The sequence below is a fragment of the Aythya fuligula genome, chromosome Z (genome assembly GCF_009819795.1).
Source record: "Aythya fuligula isolate bAytFul2 chromosome Z, bAytFul2.pri, whole genome shotgun sequence".
Lineage (NCBI taxonomy): Eukaryota > Metazoa > Chordata > Aves > Anseriformes > Anatidae > Aythya > Aythya fuligula.
This window is the reverse complement of record NC_045593.1, coordinates 37,560,956-37,588,667: the sequence shown is the minus strand read 5'-3', so window position 1 is coordinate 37,588,667 and position 27,712 is coordinate 37,560,956. Positions and strand designations below refer to the sequence as shown.

The window sequence follows — 27,712 nt, the reverse complement described above, 5'->3', positions numbered from 1 at the left end:
GTCACCCTCCACAAAAAGATACATTTCAATCACAGTTCCATAACACATTATTAGAGGTCTAAGAATGCATGCCTCATAAAACACATTCATATCCACCGAGATACATGTTACTCAGGCATTAAAAGAAATTCAGTCAGGGTTTCCATCTAAGTATGCTGTTTCAAACCCACTTAGCCTGGAAACACTGACATCAACTTGACAAATATCAACGTAGAATTACATAGTACTCACACAATAAAGCATTAACACTAAAGTCTACACCTTCTGCCCCCTCACTTGCCATTACAAGTTGTAAAGAGCAGGCAGGCAATTCCTTACCAGAGCCATGCTGTAAACTGCTTGTACTGTACATCTTCAAGATCCTCTTTTCCCTGCTTTAAGTCCATCTCCAACTTTGCTTGTCTCCCCTGCAGAATCATAAGTCATAAGTAGAGCTTACATGGCCAATCAATGTTAAGAATTTTTCACGAACACTTGGGTAACAGATGTAACCTTTCCCTTGAGTGCTACTTTGTAAGTGAACCCCATTGTTCTTGACATGGGATCCCACTATAATATATAAGAAAATAAAATAAAAAATAAAAGAATTGAGTGAGAAAAGCACCTGCAGCTGGCACAAATGGTCACAGATACTGAGAGATTTATGGAAAGAGAAAAGCTTCCTTTGGGAGTGGAGAGTGTACAAGCAGGGAATGAAATAGAGAAGCCTAGCACCTAAAATGGGTTCTGAAAGAAAAAAAATACTCTCTTGATTCACTACTTAAAAAATAATTTCTCATCCTTTTCCTTCTTATGATCTCAGCCTCCTTCTACTACAGTTTCTTCTGTACCTCAAAGGAGGTTATGTGGATTCTGGCCACATGTGTTATCTAAACTTATTAAGCAGCTTTGCCTTATGCTCATTCTCAAACCTTGAGACAAATACAGCTCCTTTTGTTAGGGTTATCAGTTGCTGCTCTACAGTTGGTTATTAAGCCTTAAGTGAAAAATAGACACATATGCTGTGTTTCATAAAAACCTGAGAATAAAAGATTGTCAATCCTCCAAATATAGATGTCACTCAGAAGGTGATTGTCCACTCCCAGAGACTAAAGCAACAGGTATGATACAATGACTATAGAGACAGCTGCATAAAAATTATGCCCTGCTGTCAGAAGCATAACCTTCAATGAGAAATTCCTTGGCTTTGCAGTATGTTTAAATCTATTGCAATACTCCCAAATGAGTAAACACTGGCTTAATTTCAGGACTGGATCAAGAACTGTAGGATCATCATGAAGCTGAGTTCCCAATCATTCTGAACGTGCAAATTGGCACAAGTGCTTAATCATTTGAGTAGACATACTAAAGACAGGAGAACTTCCAGACATCCAAAAGAAAAAAAATCCTCAAAAAAAGTACTTTGGTGAACTGTGAAGAGTATGCTTGGATAACCCAGCACAGACTCTACAAACCTCTGCCTCCAAACAGTAGAAAAGGTTACTGTATACCTGCTCAGAAATACTGAGTTATGTATTATCAAGACTATGCAGCTTACACTATAGTCTCATTAGGCCGTCTCATTGAAATGTACTATAGAAGTACATGAAGCAGAATAAAGATACAGGGTACTTTTTTTTTTTTTTAATTTAATTTTATTTTTTTTTAAAAAAAGCAACAATGGCCTGCTCTGTGGTTAATATCTAAAATTACTATTTGAAAAGCGACTGCCTGCTTTGTAATGGAGCTCAGTTTAGAAACTGATGTTTGCTTATGTCCAAGGTAAAATTTCTTCTAAAAAATGTTACAGAAGCATATGTTTTACTGCATAGCAAAGGAACAGTCAGAGCTTCTCTGTTTTGCTCAGCACCCTGAGCTGCTCATACTGAAAAACACTGATGTGACCTGGAAACATCAACAGTATGAAACAGTACAAAGGGAGACTTCTATAAGGGAGCAATTTGTCACTAGTTTTTATGTCATTTTTCTACTGAAAAAAAAAAAAAAAGAAAATGAAAAAAAAAAAAGAACCAACATTGCTCTATCTACCAGGTCAGCTAACCTAATGAAAGAGCAGTTTTAAGGTAATTCCTGTACTCCCTATCATTAGATCAGTTGGAAAAATCAAAGATGAGTCCTTACAATATGATAGCATTACATGCTGAATAAGAGAAGTTATATTCAACTAATGATTTCTCAGTAGCTTCTGATCATTTTGTGGTACCATTATTGGAAAATTCCTATCCAAAATAATAGAACAGAAGTCTAGACAAAATTTCCCGTTCTAAAAAGTCACCTGCAATTGGAACTGACCTTAGTGGAACTTCACATAGGAAAAAGGCTGCAAGAACCAGAACTGTGAGCAGAAATTATACTTGTACAAAGCATCTCAGACTGTGCTGCCTGAAAACTCAATTTTTATTTTCTTTTCATAATTTGCATTGAACACATTAAGCTTTACTTTTAAATTTTTGTTACCTGCACTGATGATTGAAGCTCTTGCTGTTAGAAATGAAAATCCATACAGCTTGAATGAACATTAGTATGCACAGTACTTTGTACCTCAGAATTACCTGTAGGACTGCATTGTAGGTTCGACTCATGAATCCTAACCAGGACTGTGGCAGTAGTATAGAGCGATGCCATTCAGAAGGTTGAATGTTAACCTGTGCAACACACCAGAAAGGGTAGAATTGATTACTGCAAGTCTAACGTATACTGAACATATGTTTTCTGACCTGTGGTTTGCAGACAGTATTTTGGTAATGCCCAATGGACAGTATACATGACTGTATAAAAGAATAACAGGTAACATATTTTATTCTCCTTCCTGGTTATACCCACATCAAGTTACTTTGCAACTTCATTACCCAGGTCAGCCAAAACTATTTGCTTCGGATAGTTCACTAGATAATTGATCCCAGAGAGAGCACTGGAATTGCACATGACAATAAGCACAACAGTATGGTAGCACTGGTAGACGAAAATGCATACATAACAAGGATAACAGAGCAGTTTATGCTTGTGATCGCTCTTGTAAATCTTAGTTGCTTTAAAAGTTTTAAACAGATATGTATAATAAATGCATTTTGATGACAACCTAAATACTGGGGAGACTACTGAAAAGGAATCACTATAACTAACTAGGGTTGGTATAATTATGTCCAAGTACATAATTCAAACTTCCTTTAAGGAAAATAATTGTTAAAAAAATAATAAACAAAGGAATTGTAAAGTTTCTTTCTAGGAAACACCATTTTAGAATTAACTGGAAGAAAACAACACTACCTCAAGGACTGTTTAAATAAATATACAACAGCTGTCCCTGCCTACCTCCAAATCTCACACAGACATGGCAGTTTCTGCTTCACAAAAAGAGAATGACTCAAACAGTGAGCTGTACAATCTGATATATGTGCACAGTCCATGAGAACCCAAGGTTGTTCTCTCCAGTAAGTACTATAACAAACAGTGACTTAAAGACATTTTCAGAGCATGTTGAAAAACAAAAATGAGTTGGGTGATCTCAGTAAGAAACCATTTTCTAGCTATTGATAGCTTAATAACTACAGTAGTAGATTAAGCACAATGGGCTACAAATTCAAAGCCACAAAAAACTGTTCTTCCAGACCTCAGGTGTGTGACATACGCACCTTCTCCACCAGTTTGCACATCATGGAATTTATAAATCAAACTACATGAATCCACAAAAATGTGCATCAAAACAAATAAATTGGCATAGTCTTTTTTTTTTTCTCACTCCATAACTGTTTTAATTGCAGCAACTTTTTATTAAAATAAAGAAGGAGTTAAGGTGTTCTCACCTTTTAAATAGCCATGTTTTCAAAGCCACAGAAAAAAAGAAAAAAGCTCTGTAACAGAAGCAATGGTGCTGCAATGTTGTCTCCTTGTATTCTTCATTGGAAATAAAGAATTGATTTTTGTTGATACCACCCAATTATTTCTACTGTCTGCCTCTACCAAGAAGATGAAAAAATGTCATCACAATCATCAATGCACTGGAAATGAGTTATTTAACCTCAGCAGTTTCCTGGGTAACAAGTTTTTAATAATGGAAATGCAAACATGTCAGGCTGAGGTGAGATGGGATGGATATATTACAGTAGTCACTGTCTAAGGCCCGCGCTTTTCACTTCTAAATTAAAGGAACACACTAGGCTTTCTGAGTTACAGAAAAACTCATCCTGTAGCTATGATCAAACATAGTGCAAAGCCTAAAGCAAAGAACCGTCTGGGATTAAACCTGGCAAGATTACTATTTCTCCTTTTTTTTATTCCTCCTGATTTATTATGAAGCCTAGCAACTATTCAACATGTGAAACACTATGTCTCAAGGTATGCAAAAGTCCCCTTTCTTTGCTGTGCTCCAGTGACCTCCTCTGTACACAACAGTCAATCAAGATAAACAAATGAACTTGCCTCACCTGTTAATTATTTTCCTACGTCTTTCTCTCTCACTTCCTCTGTTTTATGCCCCTTGTGGTCTACATAAAGCAAATAATATTACTTTTTTACATGGATCTTATAACAAAACCCAAAGGACTATGCTAAAGCTCCATGGCCATTGCTACCATGTGAAGTTAAAATAGTTACAAGTAAGCACTAGTATTCCTACACAAGTAAATACAATCCAAAATCAACCGAAAGAGAGGACATACTCCACCCCAAAGCCAACAGAAAAACACCCTGCAGAAAAACACATCTCATATTTAAATGCTTCGATAACACTAGTTCATGCACTACTTTAGTAACACTAGCCAAAATTTTATTCACAGATCCTGTCTCACCTCTGCATATTAACTTCTTCAGCAAGTTGCTGAGTAGCCCAGGCTCCAATCAGAATTATTTGTGTTAAGTTCCCACAGAATCTGCAGAAGCATCAATCTCACACTTCGCCTCCAGTCTGAAACTAATTTAGACTTCAGCAAGAAACCAGACAAATCTGAACGTACATCTACGAAATTCATCACATAATCTACACTTGTCCAGCAGATAAAGAACAGGCCTTCAAAACACCTGAGCTGCTCCCACAGGAAAAAGAAAGCTTAATGTCTGTTGTTGCATTTAACATGGCCCGATCAGGAATGCATTAGCAGTACATCTTACCTAAAATTTGTAGATGTACTCAATGATCAGTGGAACTATTGAGCAGCTCTTGATGAATTAACTTTTTTCATAGCACTAAACATTTTATGAACATGGGGAATGAGAGGAAGACAGAAGACACGGTAGCACCACAAAGCAAAGAACACTAAAGTAAAAATCATCTAATACTGAAAATGACTGGTCATGATGCTAAAGATTATCACAAACTGTGTTGACACCCCCTTTTTCAGTACAGAATACCAGTTGTTTTTACTTTTCCTCTATCAGTGAACACACAATATTGGCTGCATTAAGCATTGGTTAACTTGGTTAACTAACACTGTGCAAGCATAGACAAAGCTGAACGTTAGCAAAATCCAGATTCTTTTTAGAGTGTAATTTATGTGTAAGAAGACAGTGTTGGGGTGGGAAAGGGAAAAATGCTCAAGAGACTTCTGAACCACCTGTAAGTGGTTGTGAAACCCTGCCACACCTGGTCGATGGATGTTCTTAGGAGTCAGTATAGCCATATCAGGCTGTCAAGCAGCTTTCAAGGAAGAGTTACAGCCTGATATTTGAAGCAATGAAAAACACTTTGAATTAGGTGATAGTAATCTATTCTTGTTGAACAATGCTTAAAACCTTCAGGACACATCTCCTTGAAAAGACACACAAGCAGAGACTTTGGTGGCCAAATCCAGGAGAGGGAGCTCATGCTCCTGTACTTCAGCACTAGTGAACACACATGGCACAAGATGTGGACTCTTCTGCAAGAGTGGAAAGTCATTTCAGACTAAAAAAAGCACTCCCAATAAAAATCAAACATCATGACAAGATCTGGATGAGTTTTCTTTCACAAATCCTTTTGTATTGCCACAAATCTTTGTATATATTGTTTACTTGTTTGGTAATGAGACATTGCCAGCAGAGGGCACACAAAACAAGTTTAGGTAACAGTGAAATAAACCCTGTTTCTATTGTTTCCCTGGGTATCTAGTAAAGATAATACTGCTTAAAGTGCAAACTTCAGGTCTTAGAAACTGTGATACCAATATTTATGACCCATTTTAAAATCATTTACTGTGCAGAAAGAATGGGAATTACAATGCGTTCTTTACAACACAATAGGTTTCTACCTAGAAAACCTTACCAATTCAGATAGTCCCTAGGTTCAGATCATCTCTTTAACAAATGTGTGGCTATGGAAATCGTCTTTGAGACATTAATCATGTTAATTAAGTGTCTTGGCATGTATTTAAATGCCCTTCTCACATAGGGGACATATAAAGTGTGGCACCAGTGATTTCATAAATAAGACTAGCATTACATTTCCATATCAATGAAGAAGTGAAGTAGCACCTCTTTGATTCTTAAATTTTGCTCAGAGGGTCTTCATTAACATACTTCTATGCATACACTTCCAACCACTCTTCCCAGTATTCTTTTGTGTGAAAACACTTGCCTCTCTTCCTTGTCTTTCTCTAAGCCACATTATATTGAGGAGAAGGTTCACAAAAACCTGTCAGCAAACTTATTTCCTGAACACTGTTTCATCGCTGTAGGAGATGCATTCAGTAGTAGCGGAATAATGGTATTATTAATAGTGGAATTCCAATTACTGGAAGCCAGCACAAACTAGTTCATAATCTGAATTTACGTCCTGTATTGGGTTTACATGGCAAGGGTTTGGTAGCAGAGGAGCCGAAGGGGTGTCCCTCAGTGAGAAGAGCCCAGCAGCTGCCCCATGTCAGGTCAGAGTCAGCTCCAGCTGGCTCTAAAAGGGACCCACTGCTGGCCAGAGCTGAGCCTGTGAGAGAGACTGGTTGGGCCCCTGGGAGAGCAGATTGAAGATGTGGATTAGAAACAAAACAAAACAAACAAACACAAAAATTGCTGCAGAACAGCAGCTGGTAGAGAGGAGTGAGAAAATGTGAGAGCTAAACATTACTGCAGACACAAGTCATTGAAGAAGCAGAGCGAAGCCGATCTCCGCACTGCAGCCCGTGGGTGGAGGAGCCCCCGGTGGAGCAGGTGGATGTGACCTGGAGGAGGCTGTGGCCCACGGAGAGGAGCCCATGCAGGAGCAGAGGGTCTGGGGGCAGCTGCTGCCATAGGGGACCCGTGCTGGAGCAGTTTGCTCCTGGGGACCCCATGGTACAGAGCCGTGTGGGAGCAGTGCTTGAAGAGCTGCTGCCTGTGGGCAGCCCCCGCAGGCTCAATTTGGGAAGGACGGCATCCATGGGAGGGAACCCACGGGGAGCAGAGTGACCGTGAAGGAGCAGCAGAGGTGAAGCATCAGGGACTGACCACAGCCCCCATTTCCCTGTTCCCCTTCACAAACCAGGGGGAGGAGGTAGAAGAGGGTGGGTAGGGGAAAGGTGTTTTTAGTTTGCTTTTAGTTTCTCGGTGTGCTGCTCAGCTAGTGATAGGTATTAAATTATTTTAATCTCCCTAGTCTCTCTCCTTGATTCTGTTTTGCCCATGACAATAATTGGTGAACAATCTACCCGTCCTCATCTCAACCCTTGAGTCCTCTCTTCCATTACATTTTCTCCTCCTCTTCCTTTGAGGAGGGAGAATGAGAGAGAAGCTATGATAGAGTTCAGCTGCCAGCAGGGTAGAATGACCACACATCCACTGAAGTACCTAGGCACAGATGAATACACTACAGAGAATCGTGTTCTAGAAAATCCAATTACCATCTTGAGGTGCATCAGGGACAACGTTTGAATAAGTCCTCGAATCTCCTGATTACATTAAAATCAAACCAGGAAAGATAGAGAAGGAGCTTTCCACTTTACTGCTTGAAGGTTCACATCATCACAGCACACCTAATGAATGCCCTTAAAATAAAAACTGAGGACGTTTCTTGGAATAATAGAATCCTTTAGGTTGAAAAAGACCTCTGAGATCATCATGTCCAACTGTTAACCTAGCACTGCCAAGGCTACCACTAAACCATGGCACCACATCTAAGTGTCTTTTAAATACTTCTAGGTATGGTGACTCAATTATTTTGCTGGGCAGCCTGCTCGCTCCAACACCTCACAACAATTTCAGCGAAGACATTTTTGTAAAATAATTCCATTTTTTCCAAGCCTCCCCTGGTGCAACTTGAGGCCATTCCCTTTTGTCCTATCACTTGTTGCTTGGGATGGAGGTCCCTTCCAACCTAGATGATTCTGTGTGAAGAAACTGTCATCCCACCACAACCTTCTTTGAGGTAGTTGTGAGAGAGAGATAAGGTCTCCCCCAGCTTTCTTCTCTCTATGCTAGATAACCCCAGCTCCCTCAGTTGTTCCTCGTAAGACTTGTTCTGTGAGTATGCACAGTACTTAAGACATGATCATTTGTTAAGCAGTATTTTAACATTATACAATTCACCAGTAATACTCAACTGTGCAATTGTGCCTACAAGTGTTAATTATTATATATATGTATATAAGTATTCAATTTCCAACACAGAGCAAGCACTTCAGTACTGACAAACATACGCAGGCAAGACTATCCTCCCCTCTTAAGTTAAAAACACTTCACCACTTCAGACTGTCAAAGTCACTATTTACCACATTTGTGTGCCAAAAGCAGGCTGCCTCATGTGATTTTTGTATGTAGCATAAACTGTTCTCTTCACCTCCATTAGAGAAATAAAAGCTTTGTAGCTAGCTGAAGGCCTAACAGCTTTATCTCCTTTAATGCAAAACATACATGCACAGAACCACCAAAACACATGGTGCATGATGTGAACATGTGACTCTTCATCCTCATTCATTTTTAAAAGGTAAGTGAAGCTGTTAAGAGATTATTCCCCAAAATCCTTACAAAGAATTACTCCAAAGGCTGAAACACTTGCAAGTAATTACTGGCTAATCTAGCCCAGGTGACTGTGATAAACCTCAGAGATTTCTTGCACAGTATGGTCCAGATAGCCTTAAAGAAAACAAAGAAAACATTACCTGGGTGACTTCTGACCAGTGTGATTACAGTAACTTTAAAAGTCCTTTCAACAAGAGTTTAATAAGCTGTGTTTAATAAACAATCAAACATCTCCATTTCTGGGGGAATGATGATCTTCCTCTCTCAAGTCACTAGTGACTGAGAAAGAGAAATACAGATTTCAAATCCACCACTGTCTACTGAACGTATGTTCTGCCTCCCATGAGATACCAGGTCAAAGAACATTAAAAAGACCCTCCTGTATCTCATCCCTCATCTGACCATTATGACAGATGTTACTGCTGTCTCCAATCCTTCATCTAGGATAACACCTAGAAAATAGAAACTGTCTAGCCCATTAAGGTTTAACCGTAAATTGCCTCCTTACTGTTATTGCTGATAGATTTGAATGGGAGCTAAAAACAGGTCTGCATTAATTGTATGGTTTACAGACTTTAAAACACACATGAAGAAATTCTTTCCACTGCATACAAATCTTTTTTTTTTCCCCACAATCTCATGAATCATACTTTTACACATAACAAATCTCTGAAAATTAAAACAGGTTGCCTCAAGCGGCATCCAGTGTCACAGTATTCAAAAATCTAAGTGCAATAATGACAACTAAGCACACAGAGATCCAGACAGATACGCAACCTGCAGACTCATATTCTGTGAGTGCACATCCAATCAGTGAAGAGACACAAACCTAATTATCCCACTATGGTGTTTATACTGATGACTGCTATTCCCTAATTAAGGAAATGACAACTGCTGAGAAATTCCACAGGTTAAATAAGGGGATGTTTGCTATCTCCCAAGCAATTCTCATTTCATAGCATTTGCATGCATGTGACAATTTTCTTGTAACTTTATGCTGACTGCAATGCTTTAGAGGCAACTATAAGACCTCTTTTTAATAAAATGCTTATTTTTTTTTTATTTTTTTATTTTGTAGCTTAAAATGCCTCTAACTATAAGAGAGAAAAAAAAGTCAGAGCAGTAGCAATGAAATGACATTCCAGTAACTTAAACCTATAAAAAAACAAAACCAACTGTTTAATGTGCTGTGTTGAAATCTGAAGCAATGACTTCATAGAAACAGTTAATTCCTTTGGCCAGTGCACAAAACAAAGATTAGGTACTACTGACATAGTTTTTGTAGACCAATGCCGCTACTATTAAGCTTTATAATTTAAGCTCTTTGTTTTTACCATTAAAATCTGCTCCCCATAAGAACACTGACAACTAAATTAATACTAAAAAGCATGAAAATCAGTCAGATGAACTTAGGAATTGACTTCTGTTCTAGTCAATGGTCCAAATACCCTTTTCCTGAAAACATTGACTCCATCTGTTTATATGTACAAGGAAATGAAGGAAAGAAGATCTTTTCTGTATTTAAAAGACATGGGATCTGAAAGAACTAAAAATACATTTTAGTTTAAATTTTATATTTAAGAATTATCACCAAAAGGGTACAGTTAAGATTGCTTGAAGATGGTTAGTATTTATGTATTTTAAACAAACTTCAGTTTCTTTTTAGTTTTACTACACCTTGAATAAACTGACTTTGACATGAATATATGACGATGACTCAAGACAGAAATATTACATTAAGTATCTTAAAATTTTACAAACTCTAGTTCACCACATTCACATAAAACATGCTTTGTCAAAGCAAATCATTTTAAGGCTGTGTTTCTATGATTCAAAAGTTAATTTGCTAGCTCACGAAAGGTCAGTTCTTGCTGAGCTGCTGGATGTTTTAAATCAGTGCTAGTATACAAACACATCATTTTAATTTTTACCAGAGATTTTAATCGATGTTTTAGTAGGGGAACAGTTTAGTGTTTACAAAACAGTAGTTTATTTGGGGGAGAAGGACATATGACTCACAAGGCTCAAAAAATCCAGTATTCAGAATCAACAGAACAGCAGAACTGACCTTCACAACATTGTAATTCTGCTTATGTAATGCCTTAATACATGTCTTTTATTATCATATAATTAAACGTCTATTTTTCTCCAGAATATTTGTCACTGAACCCAGGTCCCACTACATGAAGCAACTACTCCGCTGGCAAAGCTTTTATTTTTGGATTCTATGCAAGCCTACACTTCATTCATTACTCATTAATTTGAATCCGCTCCAATTACACTTGTCAATATTCTTGTGGACTTCCCCTGCTGCCCTCCTCTACAGCACGCAAGCAGTTAGAAAACATTCATTAATTTATCTGCATGCTCCTCTCATGGTGAGGGATATCATCTCCAGTTTATGCTTTCATTCTTTAGTAGTAACGAGGTTAATGCAAAAAAAATCTATTAAATTTGCATACTTGATTAGATGCCTTAAGATCTCTCATTACTTTTTTTGGGGGGTAGGAAGGGAGGTCTTGGCACCTAAGGTACTTTACAAGCCTGTTGACACTACCTTCATTAAGCAGCACAGGGAGGGATTTCTAAATCACAATTCGTCTGGTGCAGACTGGCTTTTGTCTGTGCACCATCTAGTCTAAATTGCTACCACGACCCATGTGGTGTCACTGTGGTCCAAAGATACGATTATTAATTTCTGTGTTCTTTTCAGTACAAAGGACCCCAAATGATGAGATGTTGTATCACATCCCTCTGGCAGGGTATAAATTTTATGTATATGCCAGCATGTGCAAGTGTTCAGGTAAGACAGATCCGGAAAACCGACCTAGGCAGAAGAAGCCAAATTCAGCATGGTACACATGATACTGTATGTCTGAAAACTTCAGGAAAGCTATGTTGCAGACAGTTTTGCTAGAGAAGGAACTGCCTGGTTAGCTCCAAAGAGACGAAGGGATTAAACCAATACAAATGCAATGTGAACAACTAGGAAGTAGCACATGACAGTAAAGCCAGGAGAGAGTCAAGGTGACACATCTCAGCATCAGAACACAGCTCCCGTGTGTTTTCCATCACAGACAAAAGTGCTCAGTCTTTCAATTTGCAATTAGGTATTTCCCCAAGCCATGTACACGCAAGCTTCCAACTCAAACCCTACGTTATAATTATTATAACACAGTGTTTTTTTGTCAGTGGCCCCATAAATACCTTTAAGGAACTCTGCAGCACGTTGGCTCCTGGTTTGTTGTGTGACAGTTGCAGACCAGGATTATCAGGACCTAGCGGGGCAGGCCTGTGTGGTGGCAGGAGCTCGACTCGATGATCCTTATGGGTCCCTTCCAACTCAGGATATTCTATGATTCTATGATACACAGTTGCCACCTGCAACTCATACCTCATTCATTCCCTCTCTTCCAACTTCTGCATCATATACAACATGAAACAGTTCTTTTTATTACACAGTGCTGGTTCAGTCTCGATACGGGATCCACCCTGTACTCTTTTATACAAAACAGCCTACAATCAAATAATCTCTAGTTAACGGTATATAGGACGGAGGAAGGAAGAGTCATGGAACTGTTTAAGTTTTTCTATCCATGAAAAATAGAACAGGAATTGGTATCGCTGTGGGGAGAAGACAGAAGTCTTTAAAATGCCCAGCTATTCATACATTTTCATTTCTGGAGATTCTGCCTAAAATGGAATATAAATTTTATAGGTTTTATTATTATTATTATTATTATTCATCTGTGCTGTCTTGTTTATGTCAGACACATATTTTACACATTGTTATGTATGTCTTGTGAACAGAAAATTCATCCTCAAATGCACATAATTAATCTCTGCAGCAGTACAAAATGATCCTATTAACCGAATTGTTTGATTAACTTTAAAAGAACATAATACATTTATACATGTTTTAATAACTCCTCTCACTGGCCTAAAAATTAGTATTTTTTTTTCTAGGTCCTCTTTAATTGCATATTTTGTCTTACTGCTCTGAAATTTTCAAAGATGAACTTTCCATTGGATCCTAGAATGGATTGGATGGTAAGGGACCCCAAAGATCATCTAGTGCCAATGGCCCTGCCACGGATGGGGATGCCACCCACTAGATCAGGTTGCCCAGGACCTTGTCCAACCTGGTCTTGAACACCCCCAGGGATGGGGCATCCACAACCTCTCAGGGCAACCTGTTCCAGTGCCTCACCACCTTTTGAGTGAAGAATTTCCTCCTAACCTCTAAATCTCCCACCTTTCAGTTTAAAGCCATCCCCCGTTGTCTTATCACTATCTGCCTGTGCAAAAAGTTGCTCTCCATCTTTTTTAAGCCCGTTTTAAGTATTGAAAAGCTGCAGTACGGTCATCCTAGAGCCTTCTCTTCTGTTCTGTAAGGCTGAAGTACTCAACTTTCAAATCAATCATTTAAATACCATAACCAATCTCTCTATAAAAAATGGTTTTAAGCACTTTATTTTCTGTAATGATTAAATGAGCAGATTGCTTCTTGCTCTTTCTCCAAAACCACACACATATTACAGTTTACCAAAGATGATTGCATGGTATCATAATAGGTCAGGGAGTAGCAACATTTAAGAGACAGAATAAAACAGAAAGTCTTAGGGGAAATGTAGATGCCATTTCCCCATGGAGCCCCATCATTGTTCAGACTTTCTATTCAACTAGAACTGGTTAGACACAACAGGTGTAAGGAAGGTGTAAATAGCAATGCAAGGCAGAAAAAGGCAAAGGCCAGCTTTTTGTTGTTCTGATTTTTACAGTAAACACTCAAAAATGCATTTACCTGTTCAATTCAACCATTCTTCACAGCAACTTTTGTTAATTATGACACATTCACAAATGGCATTGCTGTAGTTACTTCTTACTAATTAGCATAAACAAATGAGAGAAGAAGGAGGCATAACACTTCCAAAAAGGGGGGGGGGAGGGGGGCGAAATCTAGCACCTTACCTCATGAATGAGCGCTACCAACATTTGCTGGAAATTGTGTCCCCTGCTAGCCAGAAAGCGATTAATAGGCTTGCCATCTTTGCCGATATGGACTGGAAGATCGTAACACAGCAGCATGCCAGCTTAAAGAGGGAGGGAAGGAAAAAGAAAGCTTAATAAAAAATACTCTTGATATAGTTCACAAGTTTTACATGTGACATCTGGGAACCCAAAAAGATATAAAACTAAATCGTATCAACAAACTTAAAGCCTATGTGACATATGTAAACGTATGCAAGTAGCTAAGATGTCACTGTTTCTTAAGCAGATTCACTCTCAGATTCTGATCCAATAAATCATTGGGTTAAAGTGCATATACGTACTAAAATCCAAGAAAGTGGCACCCTACCTGCAAGGCCTGGCGTCATTCCTGGTTGTTTATTCCTCTCATACATTTTCAGCAAGAAATTTGGAACACCTGCCACAGTCTTCCCCTGGTCTGAGCGTGTGGCAGCTCCTCTCAGAGCAGAATGATACACACCACGGGGCATGTTGGTCATCTCCTGCTTCACAAGTGATGTTGCAAACTCTTCAAATGCTGGATAAAGCACAAAGATGGGATCACAGAGGAAAGGCAACATCAGAGACTGATGACTGGGAAAACAAACAAACAATGGAAAACCCCAGCTGATGGACATCTATACTTCAGGGCATGTATGCTTAGATAATCCAGTAATGAAGCTCAAGGTCAAGGAACTGCCACTGCAACTTCAAGAAGCTCTGAATGTCTTATCAGACACTTGGGCAGAGAAGAAAAATAGCCTGAACTACTCTCTGAGCTAATCATTGTTTTCTTTTACTGTTACACTAGTTTCACTGGCACAGGTTTGCAGAAGAACAAATGAGAAATTTAAATCATATTTCCCAATCTAGTAATAATTTTTGTCTTTGCAAACAGATTGTTCTTAAGGAGATTTAAGAGAAGTGCAATGAAGAGGGTGGATGGAAGTATAGCGTGTCTATGCAAATGGGATACAGACAGAGACCATAGCAGTAGACGTTGTTTATTAAATTCTGTGCTCTTAAGCCATTCATTTTATAGTCTAGCTAGGATTGAAGTTTACAGAATTAATATAAAACTACCGCTCATTTGTGAAGTCAATCTGAAGTACTTCTTACATGTTAGAGTACTTCTTACATGTTAGAGAAAAAGATCTTGTTCCTCTATCTACTATACAAGCACATGCATATGACATACATGGTGTTAGTACATAGCAGCTAAGAGCCAGCATTATTCAAGCACCTTGCCAACCTGATATGTTTAGGAGTCTGTTAGTGCTTTTACTATACAACCAAGTTTTAAGGGGATTTATAGTAACTAGGCTTGAAACTTTGGCACACAAGTTCTCAAATGAGATGTAGCCCTGTGTTGTCTAGAAACTTGAGAACATAGGAGACAAAACATCATTCAAGTTGTCTTTCTTAGTTCCCAGAAATACCTCTCACAGCTTGAAATAAAGTAGGTTTATACTGGAGCTTCCTTAAATCTCCTACTTTCACCAAGTTACTATATTTTTTGGGAATATTCTTTCCCAAATCAACTTCATAATAGAGTAGTAGTCTAAATCTGATAGGCTTTTATATCATGGCAGGAATGGTACCTATATCTGTGGATTTTTTTTCTACATGTAATGCCAACATATTTCATACAAAAACATCACAATGCATTTCGCAAATTTCACTACGGGGATTGAAAAAAAAATAAATCTATGTCCACATTTCTCAAGGACATATATGCTTCCAAGAAAACTAAATTTGACGACAGAAAAACACTATCCACACACCTATAAATTTATAAGAGCTTTTCTGTTTAGGGCGTTTACAGCAATAGAGAAAAACTCTGGAAGAGGCCAACTCATTTCTTTCTCTGTTGTTAAGTATCCACATTCACAGAGACACCCTAAGACAAGGAATACTCACTGTTGTTGTATTACTGCACTTGCTAGTCATGCCAAAGGACTGAATTGCATTAAAATCAATTCTTTGTGCAAGAGATACAACCCAAGGATCTAGGCTGCCAGACAGAAAAGCACTGAAATATCTGGGTAGATTTCATGAACATCTACATGTGAAGCAAATGACAGCTTAAAAAAAAAAATCTTATTTTAAAGTTTGCAATCATTCTGAAGGAAAAAAATGTAACTTTACATAAACAAAATTCTTCACAACTTTCCTGCAGAGATACTCTCTGAATAACAATAACAAAACTAGTTGTTGTTTGAATTTTACAATTTTGTTATACGTGATTTTTTTTTGTTTTGTTTTTTTTTAACTCTCTGACTAACAGGTTTCAATTTTACAAAATTCAAGACGAAAAACTACTGAAATCAAAAATAATCTGTAACAAATATCATCATATCCATTCCCATCCTTGTGGACTCCAATGCTTTGACACAATACAAAAACTGAAATGACAAATAAGTTTTAAAGGAGGTTGAGGAAGATACTGCTCAAAACTTAATTTTTCAATGCTTCACATAAGCAGACAACTATGATAAAGTAGAATTAGAGCATGTTCTCACCACTAGCCATAGAAAATCTACCTTTACTTTGTTTTCTGATTTTTCTCAGCTCTGTTGCATAAACACATCCTGTAGATTGGTAAGCCTGGGCATTTTCCTCACACAGAGCTGGAGAAGTCTCTTAGGAAAAAAAAAATCCTGTAATTTAATAATAATGCCAGCAGCAAGACCACCTTCTGCTTGGAGGTCTGTGTTTTAACTGCAGTTACCATATCAGTTAAGTGTTCATCTTTTCAGGAAGAAGTATGTGGAGGATGAAAAAGTTAAAGATTTTCCCTCCCCTTGCAAGGATTAAAGAGGGATGGAGGGAGGAAAAAGTAGCAATTTAGAGTTTAAGGACTCAGCAAGGAAAAGCAAGAGAGATCTCTAGAGGAAGCAAGTGCTTTTAGTTTATTTAGTGTGCTCTAGCAAGGACTTCAGGGGAAAGTTTGAGAAATAGAGACTTGGAGATTTCCTAAAAAGCACCTAGATCTTTCTGCCTCCAAGCAATAAGATTTCAGTATCATGTCACAGCAAAATTCCACCAGGTATGACAGCATAGATTCAGCACCAATAGAATGAAGACCTAGTGGCTCTTGGGATATGGTTTCATAACTGTTCAGAGAGTGAAAATTCACAACCTCTGCCAGTCACTAAAGCTTTTGTTCAGGAACATCAAGCACGTTATGCCAGTCTTCCCTGCAAGCTTCCAGAATTCAATAATTATATAGATTATTTCTCTAGGTGAGGTTGCATGTATTCCAGACTTAAACACAGAGTATTTCATCAACAGCTAGGAACCCTAACTAGAGGAAAATACAACAAAGATTAACTATCTCATTGCAGGATGCAATCACAAACTAATCTCAGGCATTCTAACAGTGAAACAAAAATGCCTGTGTCCATGCACCAGTGTCACAATTTTCTAACTGGAAGTGGAAGATAGCATTAACTGTAGTAATTAAGTGAACTTAAACACAAAACCAAACAAAACCCCCACCAATGAACACTACAGGTGATTCAACTGCCTAGGTGTCAAAGTAAGCGCATCACCAAAACAACACCCCTTGAAGCATACTTCAGTATCAATATACATAACTAAAATTAAGTTTAGCACGATTATCTTCATTAATTGATTAGTTTTTGTATACTGCGCTGTTTTAGTAGTATTTGTGCACAGTTAGAAAGCATGTGGTGCTCTTTATACTGGGAAAACTTTTATAAAACACTAGGTTTTGTGGGTTTAGTGGTGATTGCTATAGTTGTTGTTCTTTTGTTTGTTTTATTTTTCTTCTTCTTCAACATAAAATATAGACTTGAATTTAAAAATGTCGGCATGGTCTTCCCTGCTGAAATTGCACTTGCGTGAAACAACAGCCACTTGGACACTAAAAGCAAATAACAAGCAACTGCCTTTTGCTATAGGACAAAACACTTAAAATAATGATTTTTTAAATAACAATGTTTTTTTCCCAACATCAGGACCTCTGACCCACTCTTTTCCTAAGACTGGGTTGCAGGTTTTGATGTTCTTTCAAGTTTTACTTTATATTTTTTCCCTGTAATTTTTCAGATGACAGAAAAAAATCAGGCTGCTCTTTAGCATGACATTCCATTATAAGAAAGCCAAAGGCCTGTATAGTCGTTGTTACAAATCTGCAAAACAAACGTAAATACTGAAAATACTATACCTCCTAAAACAGAAGCTGGTGTTAGAAACAACAGTTTGATATATGAAGAACCTGGAACACAAAGGTCCAGCTCCTTCTCCTCCTCCTCTTCATTCATGTCTGTCTCTTCCAGCGGGTTAATTTCTCCTCGTGCCTAAAAGATTAAAAAAATGAAATGTCAGCACAAAACCTCTGAATCCTCATTAATTTTCATGATTCCAAATGTCAAAAATAGCAATTAAATACAAAAAGTTCCCTATTCCATTAATACACTCAATTTCATTAATTTGAAGCTGAAAGAATTAAAGCTTTCCTTGTACCTACATTAAATGCAGAATTGGTTGATAGAAATCACATGGATATGTAAATCCATAATATTTCTAGTAATGAAATTGATCTTGACAGTCATGCACTGAAATAGTATTACTAAAATTTAATTTTAATTCTGATTCTTCTAGCAAAGAGAAAAATAATGTTTTATATTGGCACTTTAATATGCACAGAGCATTTTCAATTTAAAATGATATTTTTGTGTAAGTTTTGAGAATTTAAAGAACTACAACATATTCACAATGCTTTCAATGAAAATATAATTGTTTTCTAACAAGTGTAAAGTAGCAGCGTCAATAACACTGAAATACGGACTTAGCATTGCAGCAGCATTAAGAGCTTTCCCTCTTTCTATCTTGTGCTCTTCTACACAAAAGCATTCTTCACTTGCAAGGTTTATGCTCAACTCTTCTCGTTGATTTATATAAAGAAAGTATAGCTTTTAATTTTAAAGCTGCTTGTTTTGGCCTTTTCATAATAGGCAGTTACAACTCCCAAACAGAGCCAATCATGTCATAAGGCAGGAAATAAAATCTTACAGAAACATTTACTACATCATAAAGTACCAATGTAGTACCAACTATTGCTCAGTCTATCTTACAAGGTTATTCTAAAAAGGCAGAAAATAATTCACATAGATGACCTTACATGTTCTTCTCCTTCTACTATTTCATTTTGTAAGGTTATTGAGTCAACAGATCAGAAGGAAGTTTCGGATTTTAGCAGCTCTCTACATACTTAAGAAATTGTCCAATAAATAACTTCAATTCCTTTCTGGCTGCCTTTATCAACAACAACAACAACAACAAAGTAAAATATCATGCTTTAAAAGTTCAAAACAAACACAGAAAAAGTTTTCATCTGAGTTCCAAAGAAACACATGCTTCTGAAACCGACTTGCCCATTTCAGGAATAAGAGAGTACTAAGCACAAGTGAATACTGTTCCATCTATTGCAGTCATAAAAGAGCTCCTTAGTGTCAAGGCTCGATTGCATGTATTATTAGAAGACCATAAAATGGAAATCAGGGCCCAACAAATAACCCACTTAACTACTTAACTACTGAAAGAAGCAAAACTATCTTCTGACTGCCTATCCCTTGCTTAGCCTCCACTTGTGGCTTTCTTCTCACATAAACCTTAGTTATGCTAATCATATGCAATACCATCCCATTTCACTAGCAGGAGTCCATTTTCCTTCTATGAAGTTCCTAGGGTTGTCTCATACAGATGACACATCCTTCTAAGAAAATACACCTCATGTAAGCTGGAAGTGACATGTCTTCACCGCTGAACATACAACATCGCTACCTGTTCAGGAAGGTGAAGAATTGTATGTTCTTCAGAGCCAAACGACGAAAGGGCTTTGTAGGCTGAAACTGCTACAATAGCATCCTAGAAAATCAGCAGAAAGAAAATCACAAGCATAGCATATGGCATTGTTTTATACTGGAAACCACAAACTAAAAGCCTAACCACTGAACACTGAAAAAGAGTAACTGTACTTTTTTTTTTTTTTTTTTTTAGACAGCAATGCTTTCCTGAGGAACTCTCCAAATTTCTTGCTTACTTTTATATACAAATGCCAAATAAAAAGACCAATGATATAGGCCTTGATATTCCAATTGCTATACTCCATTACTGTATTTTGCTATACTTCATTACTGTATTAAGTGTAAGTAAGTAGAAGAATGAACTACATTTAAAATACATTTATTTGGTTCTATTAGCCTTAGAGCTACAATGGCCCAGCACTCCCACTGTTGTAATACCCCAGCAAAGAAATCAGGTGTACACACCTGTGTAGTTGGTCTGTGCTGACCTACACATGTTATACTTACCTAGTTAGTTTAAAGCCCTGTTTTTGGCATTTTCCAAATTGAGTTAGTTATCACAGCTTCAGCTTAACCAAGAGCTTTACCTTGTCAATGATGAAGTCTACCAGGAGAATCAAACTACTTTGGTGTTGCAACTTTTATTGGGAGTTGTATATCTCAGAACCACCCTACCACTTTTCATGTGCATCAAACTGCTTCAAAAACAGCGTTGAACAGTGGATGACAAGAAGAAAATAAGATTGCTGACACCGATAACCTTTTCTTGACACAAATGTATAAACCTTAATATTGTTATTAATATTTTCAGTTGTTACCTACCTTGTTTTGTGTGTTTTTCCAAAGGAAGCTGATAACTTGAGCTTTGAATTTCTATAAAAGCAAACAACACGTGAACTGAGATTTTCTTTAAGCAAATAAGCAGTTGAAATAAAGGCACGTTACCTTACACAATCTGCTGCTTCAACATGTACTGAACTAGGAAAGTGGAAGGGGCACAGGTCTGAACTATAAACACACTCACGTGTCCTTACATTCTGGGAAGGGGGAAACATCTAATCAGCCTTACAATGGAATTTCTTACCTAGCTCTTCCGATTCATTAATGCAAGCTGAAATCATGAAACTCTACGGAAATTAATTAGGCAGGGGGTGCAATTTTAAAGATAGTTAAAAATAAGCAGGCACTTACAAAACTCATATGCAGAGACATGAAAAGAAAAAGAATCACCTAAGACAATGGGAACATACCTCATATTCATTTGTATTCACTGTTAATGAGGGAACCAGGGCAAACAATTCATTCAATGCTTTTAAAATAAGGGGTCTTGTATCACAACTCAGCTTCGGTGACAGAGCATTCCACGTAGAACGAATGCAAACAACCTGAAGGGAAAGTTGGAGGAATCATTAATAACAGCAACCCCAACCTGCATGGCATAACATTTGCTTCCAGCACTTGCTTTCTTTCTTCCTATTCAGGAATATGAATTAATATAGGTTGCATTAAAAACAAACAAACAAAAAAGAAGCAGCTACAAGCACGTTAAAAATTCATTTGTATTAACCATCTCACAATGTATTCACTGATGTCATACAATAATACTACATGAAACCTCATCAGATAAAGCAGCTATCCAATAGGAATAAATAAGAGTATTGCAGCAGTACAAATAAAGCTGCAGATGCAGAATCCATATTCATAAACACAACCACTCTACTTGACTTTAGTTAGCTTAGGAGCAGGCTGTCTCTGGAGTTCAACCGGATGGAGGCAGAGAAAGCTATGTTTCTCGGGAGCCCTCCAAAACAAAATGTCCTTAATGTTTAAACCCAACCAAATCCCAATAAATGTGCGGAACAGAAAGAAGGAATGTAAAACTGCAGGAATCCAGAAGGCATTGAAAAGAAGTCAAACTAAAATAAACACTAATACCATAACTTCACGAGCCCTTAATTAAGCAGTTCATGTATTGAACAACTGACATTAAAGGAAAAATGAACCACAAACATGAAGAAAAAATCATTCTGCGAAGAAGACAGAGACAGTAACGTACTTTTAACTGTTAACTTAGAAATACTGTGGAACTGGTTGAAAATCATGGAATTTATTTTTATTTTATTATTCTATTAGTTTGGGGTCTTCTAATTTACATTCCAAGTCCTCATCAGACAGTAGCTAGCCTTACCCTTTTAAATCTCCCCTTGCAGTCCTATTAGGGGCCAGAAAGTTACTTTGCATTAAATAGAAGGTGATGGATAGATGCCCCTTACATATGTTTCTCCAATTCCAAGGTATTAGTTCATTAAAATAAAAATCAACTACACCAAAATTTGGTCAATGCAGCTAAAACCAAGAGCATCTGCAAACATCCATTCTACAAAGAATCCAATATAAACTGGGAATTCATGCTCTTGCAGTTTTTTCAATTCAGAACACTAATATGGTTATAAGACAAATATATCCTGAAAAGCAAAGTAACTTGTCATTACAGATAATGAAATCCTATACTCAGAGCACCTTGAAGGGTATGGTTTTGAGGCTGATATTTTTCAGCTTAGAAAGCATGGATGAATAAATAAATAAATACATTCTTCTAACAAAAAGATAACACCACATTGAAAGAATTCTACCTTGCTCTTTAATACCTGTAGGGAAAGCTAAGTAATTAAGTTTCAAAACTTAACAGTCCTGGGGGTTAGGTGGCAAAAAAGACCATCAGAAAAGAATTCTAATTCCTATCCAAGATGAAGTGGAAAGTGTTACAACTATGCTAAGCTAAAACTACGTGAAGTCTTACGGATCTGCTCAACACATATATAAATATGTATATATCTTTATTACATGCTCTTATGTATATATCTTTATTACTTAATCTAATAGCTAAAATTTATATCAGATTGAAGAACTTCTTCCCCATCCACATTCTGCACTTGATATGCAACGCCAAATTGCTCAACTTTTTTGCCCCAGCCAACTCTGACTTTCATGGCTCACAAGTGCATTGTAAATTACATTTTCATCAACCCTCGTATTACAGTGTTGTTTCACAGAAAAAAAAAAAAAAAAGGTTCTATTTATCAAGTCAATAGATACTTCGTTCTTTTGCAAGGTACTTGGAAGAATATTCTGTAAAGATGCTTCATTTTCCAGGCCTCAATACAAAAAGGCATTCTATTTTCAGCCTAGTTTTAAATACATAAACAGTCTCACTAAATATGAGATCACTTTTTGTGCTTAAGTTTGTGATTTTTCTTACATACTTTAACAAACTACCTGTAATTCAAAGTCATGAGTCTATATAATGGTTAGCAACTACTTATTAAAGCATTTAAGACACTATGCCTAGAAATTCAGAAATTCACATATTATTAGCATAAAATTTTACAGTAGAGAGAGAGAGAGAGAGAGAGATTAAGCTTTTGGATCATAAGAAAGGATTAGGAAGCAGGCATTGGAATTTTATTTTCTTAGAGACCTTGGAAGAATGAAAAGGCTTTGATTTCTCCTAACTGTAAAAAGGAATACTGACAGAAAAGCCGCAGTTGTACTGCATTTCCGCACATAGTATAGGGGGGTCTTTAAGGTCTCTTCCAACCCAAGCCGTTCTGTGATTCTTTGATGATATTGTATGTGGGTGTCCCACATGCACTTCTTCTGATGTAAGTTTTATCAGAAGTTTTTGTTGTTGCCTTTTAAACCATTCATCTATAACTCTTTATTAGGTAAATTTATCTGTAAGACTAATATACACTTGATATGAAAAAAGCAGTCAACTCATCAATGAGCCTGTTTCTGAGAGCTGACAGAGGAGGATGCTGCAGTATCTGGTAACTGAGAACATTCAGGGTGAGGTGTCCAGAACATGTCTATGTGTTAGAAGAGTTGCTGCCATTAGTGATGTCTTCCATATTCATCCTATCTTACATCAAGCTGAAAGACTAAGTCTTTACTACTACTTAGTTATTCAACACAACTTATTCAATTTACTTAATATAGTGAAGAAAATAATGGGAATATATGCACACTGCTACTGTAATTACAACACAGCAGTAAGACATGATTGGCTCTACTTAGCTTTTCCTGGATATAAAAATAATCTTTACCTGGCTTATCTTTGTCTTTCAGGATCTGTATGATGGTTCAATGAGCAGTCAATACAATATAACGTTTGGCATTTCTAGGCACTAGGAAATGAGCATAAGATATTCAGCCAGTTGTATAGCTGTAGCTGAAGAATTATCCAAAAGATCACAAAGAGAAGTGCCTGTATTCCATAGGAAAACAGACACTATTATGGGTACAAAAAATTGACCATTTTTCCTTGCAATGTTTTTCCAGTTGCCAGTGTTTTCTCTTTGTAAGGAGTAATATATTTTAGTGAAAACTTCAATAATTTCCCTGAAGCATTTGATCAAATCCCACACTGCTCCCTGTGGAGAATTTCACTTTTCAGATGTTGTCATTATGTCTAAAATAATTCTGTCAGAGTTGTTATCTGTTGCTACTATTTATCTTTCAGATTTCAGACAACAACAGTGGAGCAAAACGGGAAAAGCCACAAAGCAAAAACCAAACAAAACCAAAATAAACAAACAAAAACACCCAAACCCATAAGAATGCAGGGCATATAACCAAAGTCTAAAAGAAAAAAGAAGTATATACTGAGCCTTTTAAAGGGGAAACATTCCAGAACTGCAAATTAAAACTTTTCTTTAAACAATCAGTGCAACTGTTATGAAATTTTTTTCCAGATCTATGAAATTAAAACAAAACAATGGAAGACTCAGAGACAAATACAAATCCACCTATATAATGAAATTAAATGACGAGATGTTTATTAACATATTCCATAAAAGCATTGAAAAAGACAGTTTTAGCATTACTCCATATTGAGAAAAACAACATGCTCAATATCACAGCTAATTGCTGAATTAAGCAGTCATTTCACTGCCTGCAAAGAACACTTTAGAGAACAGTTTCAAACACTGGAGATGCCTTTTGAGTTGAACCGATTTATGAATTGAAAACCCATGGGAATATTTCTATGGTAACGAACACTGAAGGCTAGAAACACTTAATCTGATTACATTGCGAGTGAAAACGATGCCTCCCCTTCCCATCTCTTGAAACACACTATTTGCAAGAATGAGAAATATCTCTTCAGTACCCAGAAGAACAGACATGTCTATTAACACAGTAAGGTCTTACTACACTTATAAGCTATCTTGAATTTTTAACTTGGTAATGAACTGGTTGTCTGGAAACAGAAAATACACCTTGAATTACTATTTAGAAAAACAAATAAATTTGTGTATTAGTGGAGTCTGATTAAAGGATGACTACTAAATGATAAGCTAACAAAGACAGTTTCATTTCATTCTTTCCTAGAGTATCACATACATTATCCGCTTTCGGATAACAGGTAAGAAGACCATTAGAAAGACAATCTTTCTAACCAAAGATATACATGTATGATAACCATATAACTTTGGAGCTCTCAGTACTTCCAGTAAAAATATAAAACAGAATGCACTGTGTTTTCCTGTTATATTTAAGTTTTACTTTAAAATGGCAAGCTTACTTCTGGACAAACCACTAAACAGAAATGTATTTACTAGAAGGGAAAAAAATAAAAGCTAAGATTTCCTGATGTCAAAGAGATAAAAAGCACTCCTACTTTATGTGACCTACTGCTCTAGAAGTAGCAGATATATAGCAGTAGAAATAATGAGAAGCGAGTTACACAGAGCAAGTTGCCTCTCCTGTTGGGTGGATTGTGGACCACAACACTTGTGTAGGAGCAATTCTCAAGGTTGTGGTTGGCACAGCTGATCACTCTATGTGACCACTAGCATGTGACAATTATCTTGCAGCCTATATATTTTCTATCCTGAGGCAGCATCATGTAAGAAGAGGGCTTTTCTCCTTTATATATTTTATTTTTTTGCAGTCAAGACATTTATTCTGCTCAAAACTTATGGAATTTTGAAAAACCAAAGCAGCATTGCTTTCTAACCTAGAAAACACAGTTGTGAATAGGCCTTGTTTAACAGCTTTCTAAACAACTCCATCACCTCTTAGCAACCTTGAGATCACTTACTAGAGTATGCACAAAAGAAAAATGGTACCCCAGTACAATTGTAGTTCTTATTAAAACCAATCTGGTAGGTTCAACAGAAAGACAAACCAGATTGCTCAGCCTGTCATTGTCCCCACATGATCCTCAGGTGGCTATTCCTCAATTATTTGTCTTCCTCTCTTGCTTTTCTGTAAAATCTTACCATTGAATCTGTTTATTCAAATAATAAATATGATGATACCCATGTCAACTATTCTACTCTCCATTTATTGCAGAGCAACCCCACATTTTTCACAATGATTGCCTGAAATTCTCTATCTCCTCCCAACTACAACTAGGACAAAACTTACCCAAATTTTTCCAGAACATGTAACTGTAGCAAAAGCCACCAGACATATCCTCTGCTATTAAGTATTTAAGAGCCAGCTAGAGAAATACCTGCAACTTGCAAAAGTAAAGGTCATACCATTGCTTTACATAACTGCAACCCACTACGTTAACAAAAGATAGACCCCTGTTGCCTTCTGAAATTTAAAGACAAATACAATACAGGAATAAATCAAAGTAAATAAACCCATCTTTCTTTTAAACATATTTTAGCCAATATTCCAACATGCTTCCAAAATGAGAGGTTCAGGCTGGATGTTAGGAACAGGTTCTTCACTGTGAGAGTGGTTGGGCACTGGAACAGGCTCCCTGGGAAGTAGTCACAGCAGCAAGTCTGCTGGAGTTGAAGAAGCATTTGGACAGTGCTCTCAGACATAGGGTCTGATCTTTGTGGGTCCCATACAATTGAAGATATTCTATGATTCTATGAAATCAGCTGATATGATGGTGCTGCAGAGGCAGAAGCACTTCTATTAATCCTGAGCATTAACAGCAGAACCACACCTCAGTGTCATTTCCACAAAGAAAGGCTGGCTGTGATCATCATATCCAGTCTGTCTGCATTTAAATATGAAATGCTTACAATGAAGTTTCAGCTACAAAATGGGAATTCTTGTGGACTACACAGTTTTCCAGTTTCTGCTAAGCATTTAGATCACAGTTTTCCTTAATTTATTTTGTGCATGCAATGAATAGATGAAGTTGAAAAGCAAACAGAAGATGTAAAATACAACTTGAAACCACTGTTAGTGTTTTAAATTGCACAATTTACGACAACATTTACTGCACAGTTTAAGACAACATTTAATTTTTATATACTTATTGTGCATATATGTATTTATATATATTTATTGTCATATTATGTGTTCTGAAGAAAATCAAATTTTCCTAAGCTTAGAAAGTTAGTAACTTCTTCACTTAAAACACGCTAATGATTTCAGTCTTCCTGAAGATACTCAAGTGTCCAGAAAGCTACTGCTATATTTCATTTCTTACAAAGACTGCAAGAGTACTCACTATCCTGTTGCTGAAACCAGAAGACAATGTTAGAATTTTGTTCCAGTCTTAAAACAATAAAAATGATAGTAATAAAAATCAAATGAATTAACAAAATATATACAATAGAAAAGCTTGGGACAGCAAAAATAGGTAGAAAGACGGAAGAAAATGTGCTAACACTGGCTACACTGCACCAGTATGCCACAGAAAATGCCAGATCACTGTAGCAAATATTTCCAAGATTAAGATGTTGTGTTTTGGCAGGTGTAGACAGAGGAACTGTGTGTAATCATGTAATATAATACAATCATAAGAAGAATCAAGTTTACACTGCCAATGTACTTTTGATACTTCCAGCTTTCAAAAACCAGAAATCACACCAGCAACAAACATGCATTGAAACAAATTTTGGTGGCCGACTTGAAAGCAAAGCTGGTAACATGATTTTTATCTAGTAAGTTCAGATGGAAAAAAAAAAAGAAGCAGAGGCACTTTTAGC

The 27,712-nt window shown here is 36.9% G+C and overlaps 1 protein-coding gene across 1 annotated transcript in view; it reads right to left on the bottom strand.

The window, feature by feature from the left end:
- The window catches only part of FOCAD (focadhesin), a 122,598-nt gene that overhangs the window by 33,161 nt on the left and 61,725 nt on the right, over positions 1-27,712 (bottom strand). Inside the window, exons 17-24 of the mRNA XM_032205591.1 lie at positions 20,996-21,130; positions 20,568-20,618; positions 19,723-19,806; positions 18,104-18,236; positions 14,261-14,449; positions 13,873-13,994; positions 2,553-2,645; positions 319-407 (exon numbers count right to left, since the gene is read on the bottom strand). Of these exons, the coding sequence (XP_032061482.1) occupies positions 319-407; positions 2,553-2,645; positions 13,873-13,994; positions 14,261-14,449; positions 18,104-18,236; positions 19,723-19,806; positions 20,568-20,618; positions 20,996-21,130 (896 nt within the window). The remainder of the gene's footprint in view (positions 1-318; positions 408-2,552; positions 2,646-13,872; positions 13,995-14,260; positions 14,450-18,103; positions 18,237-19,722; positions 19,807-20,567; positions 20,619-20,995; positions 21,131-27,712) is intronic.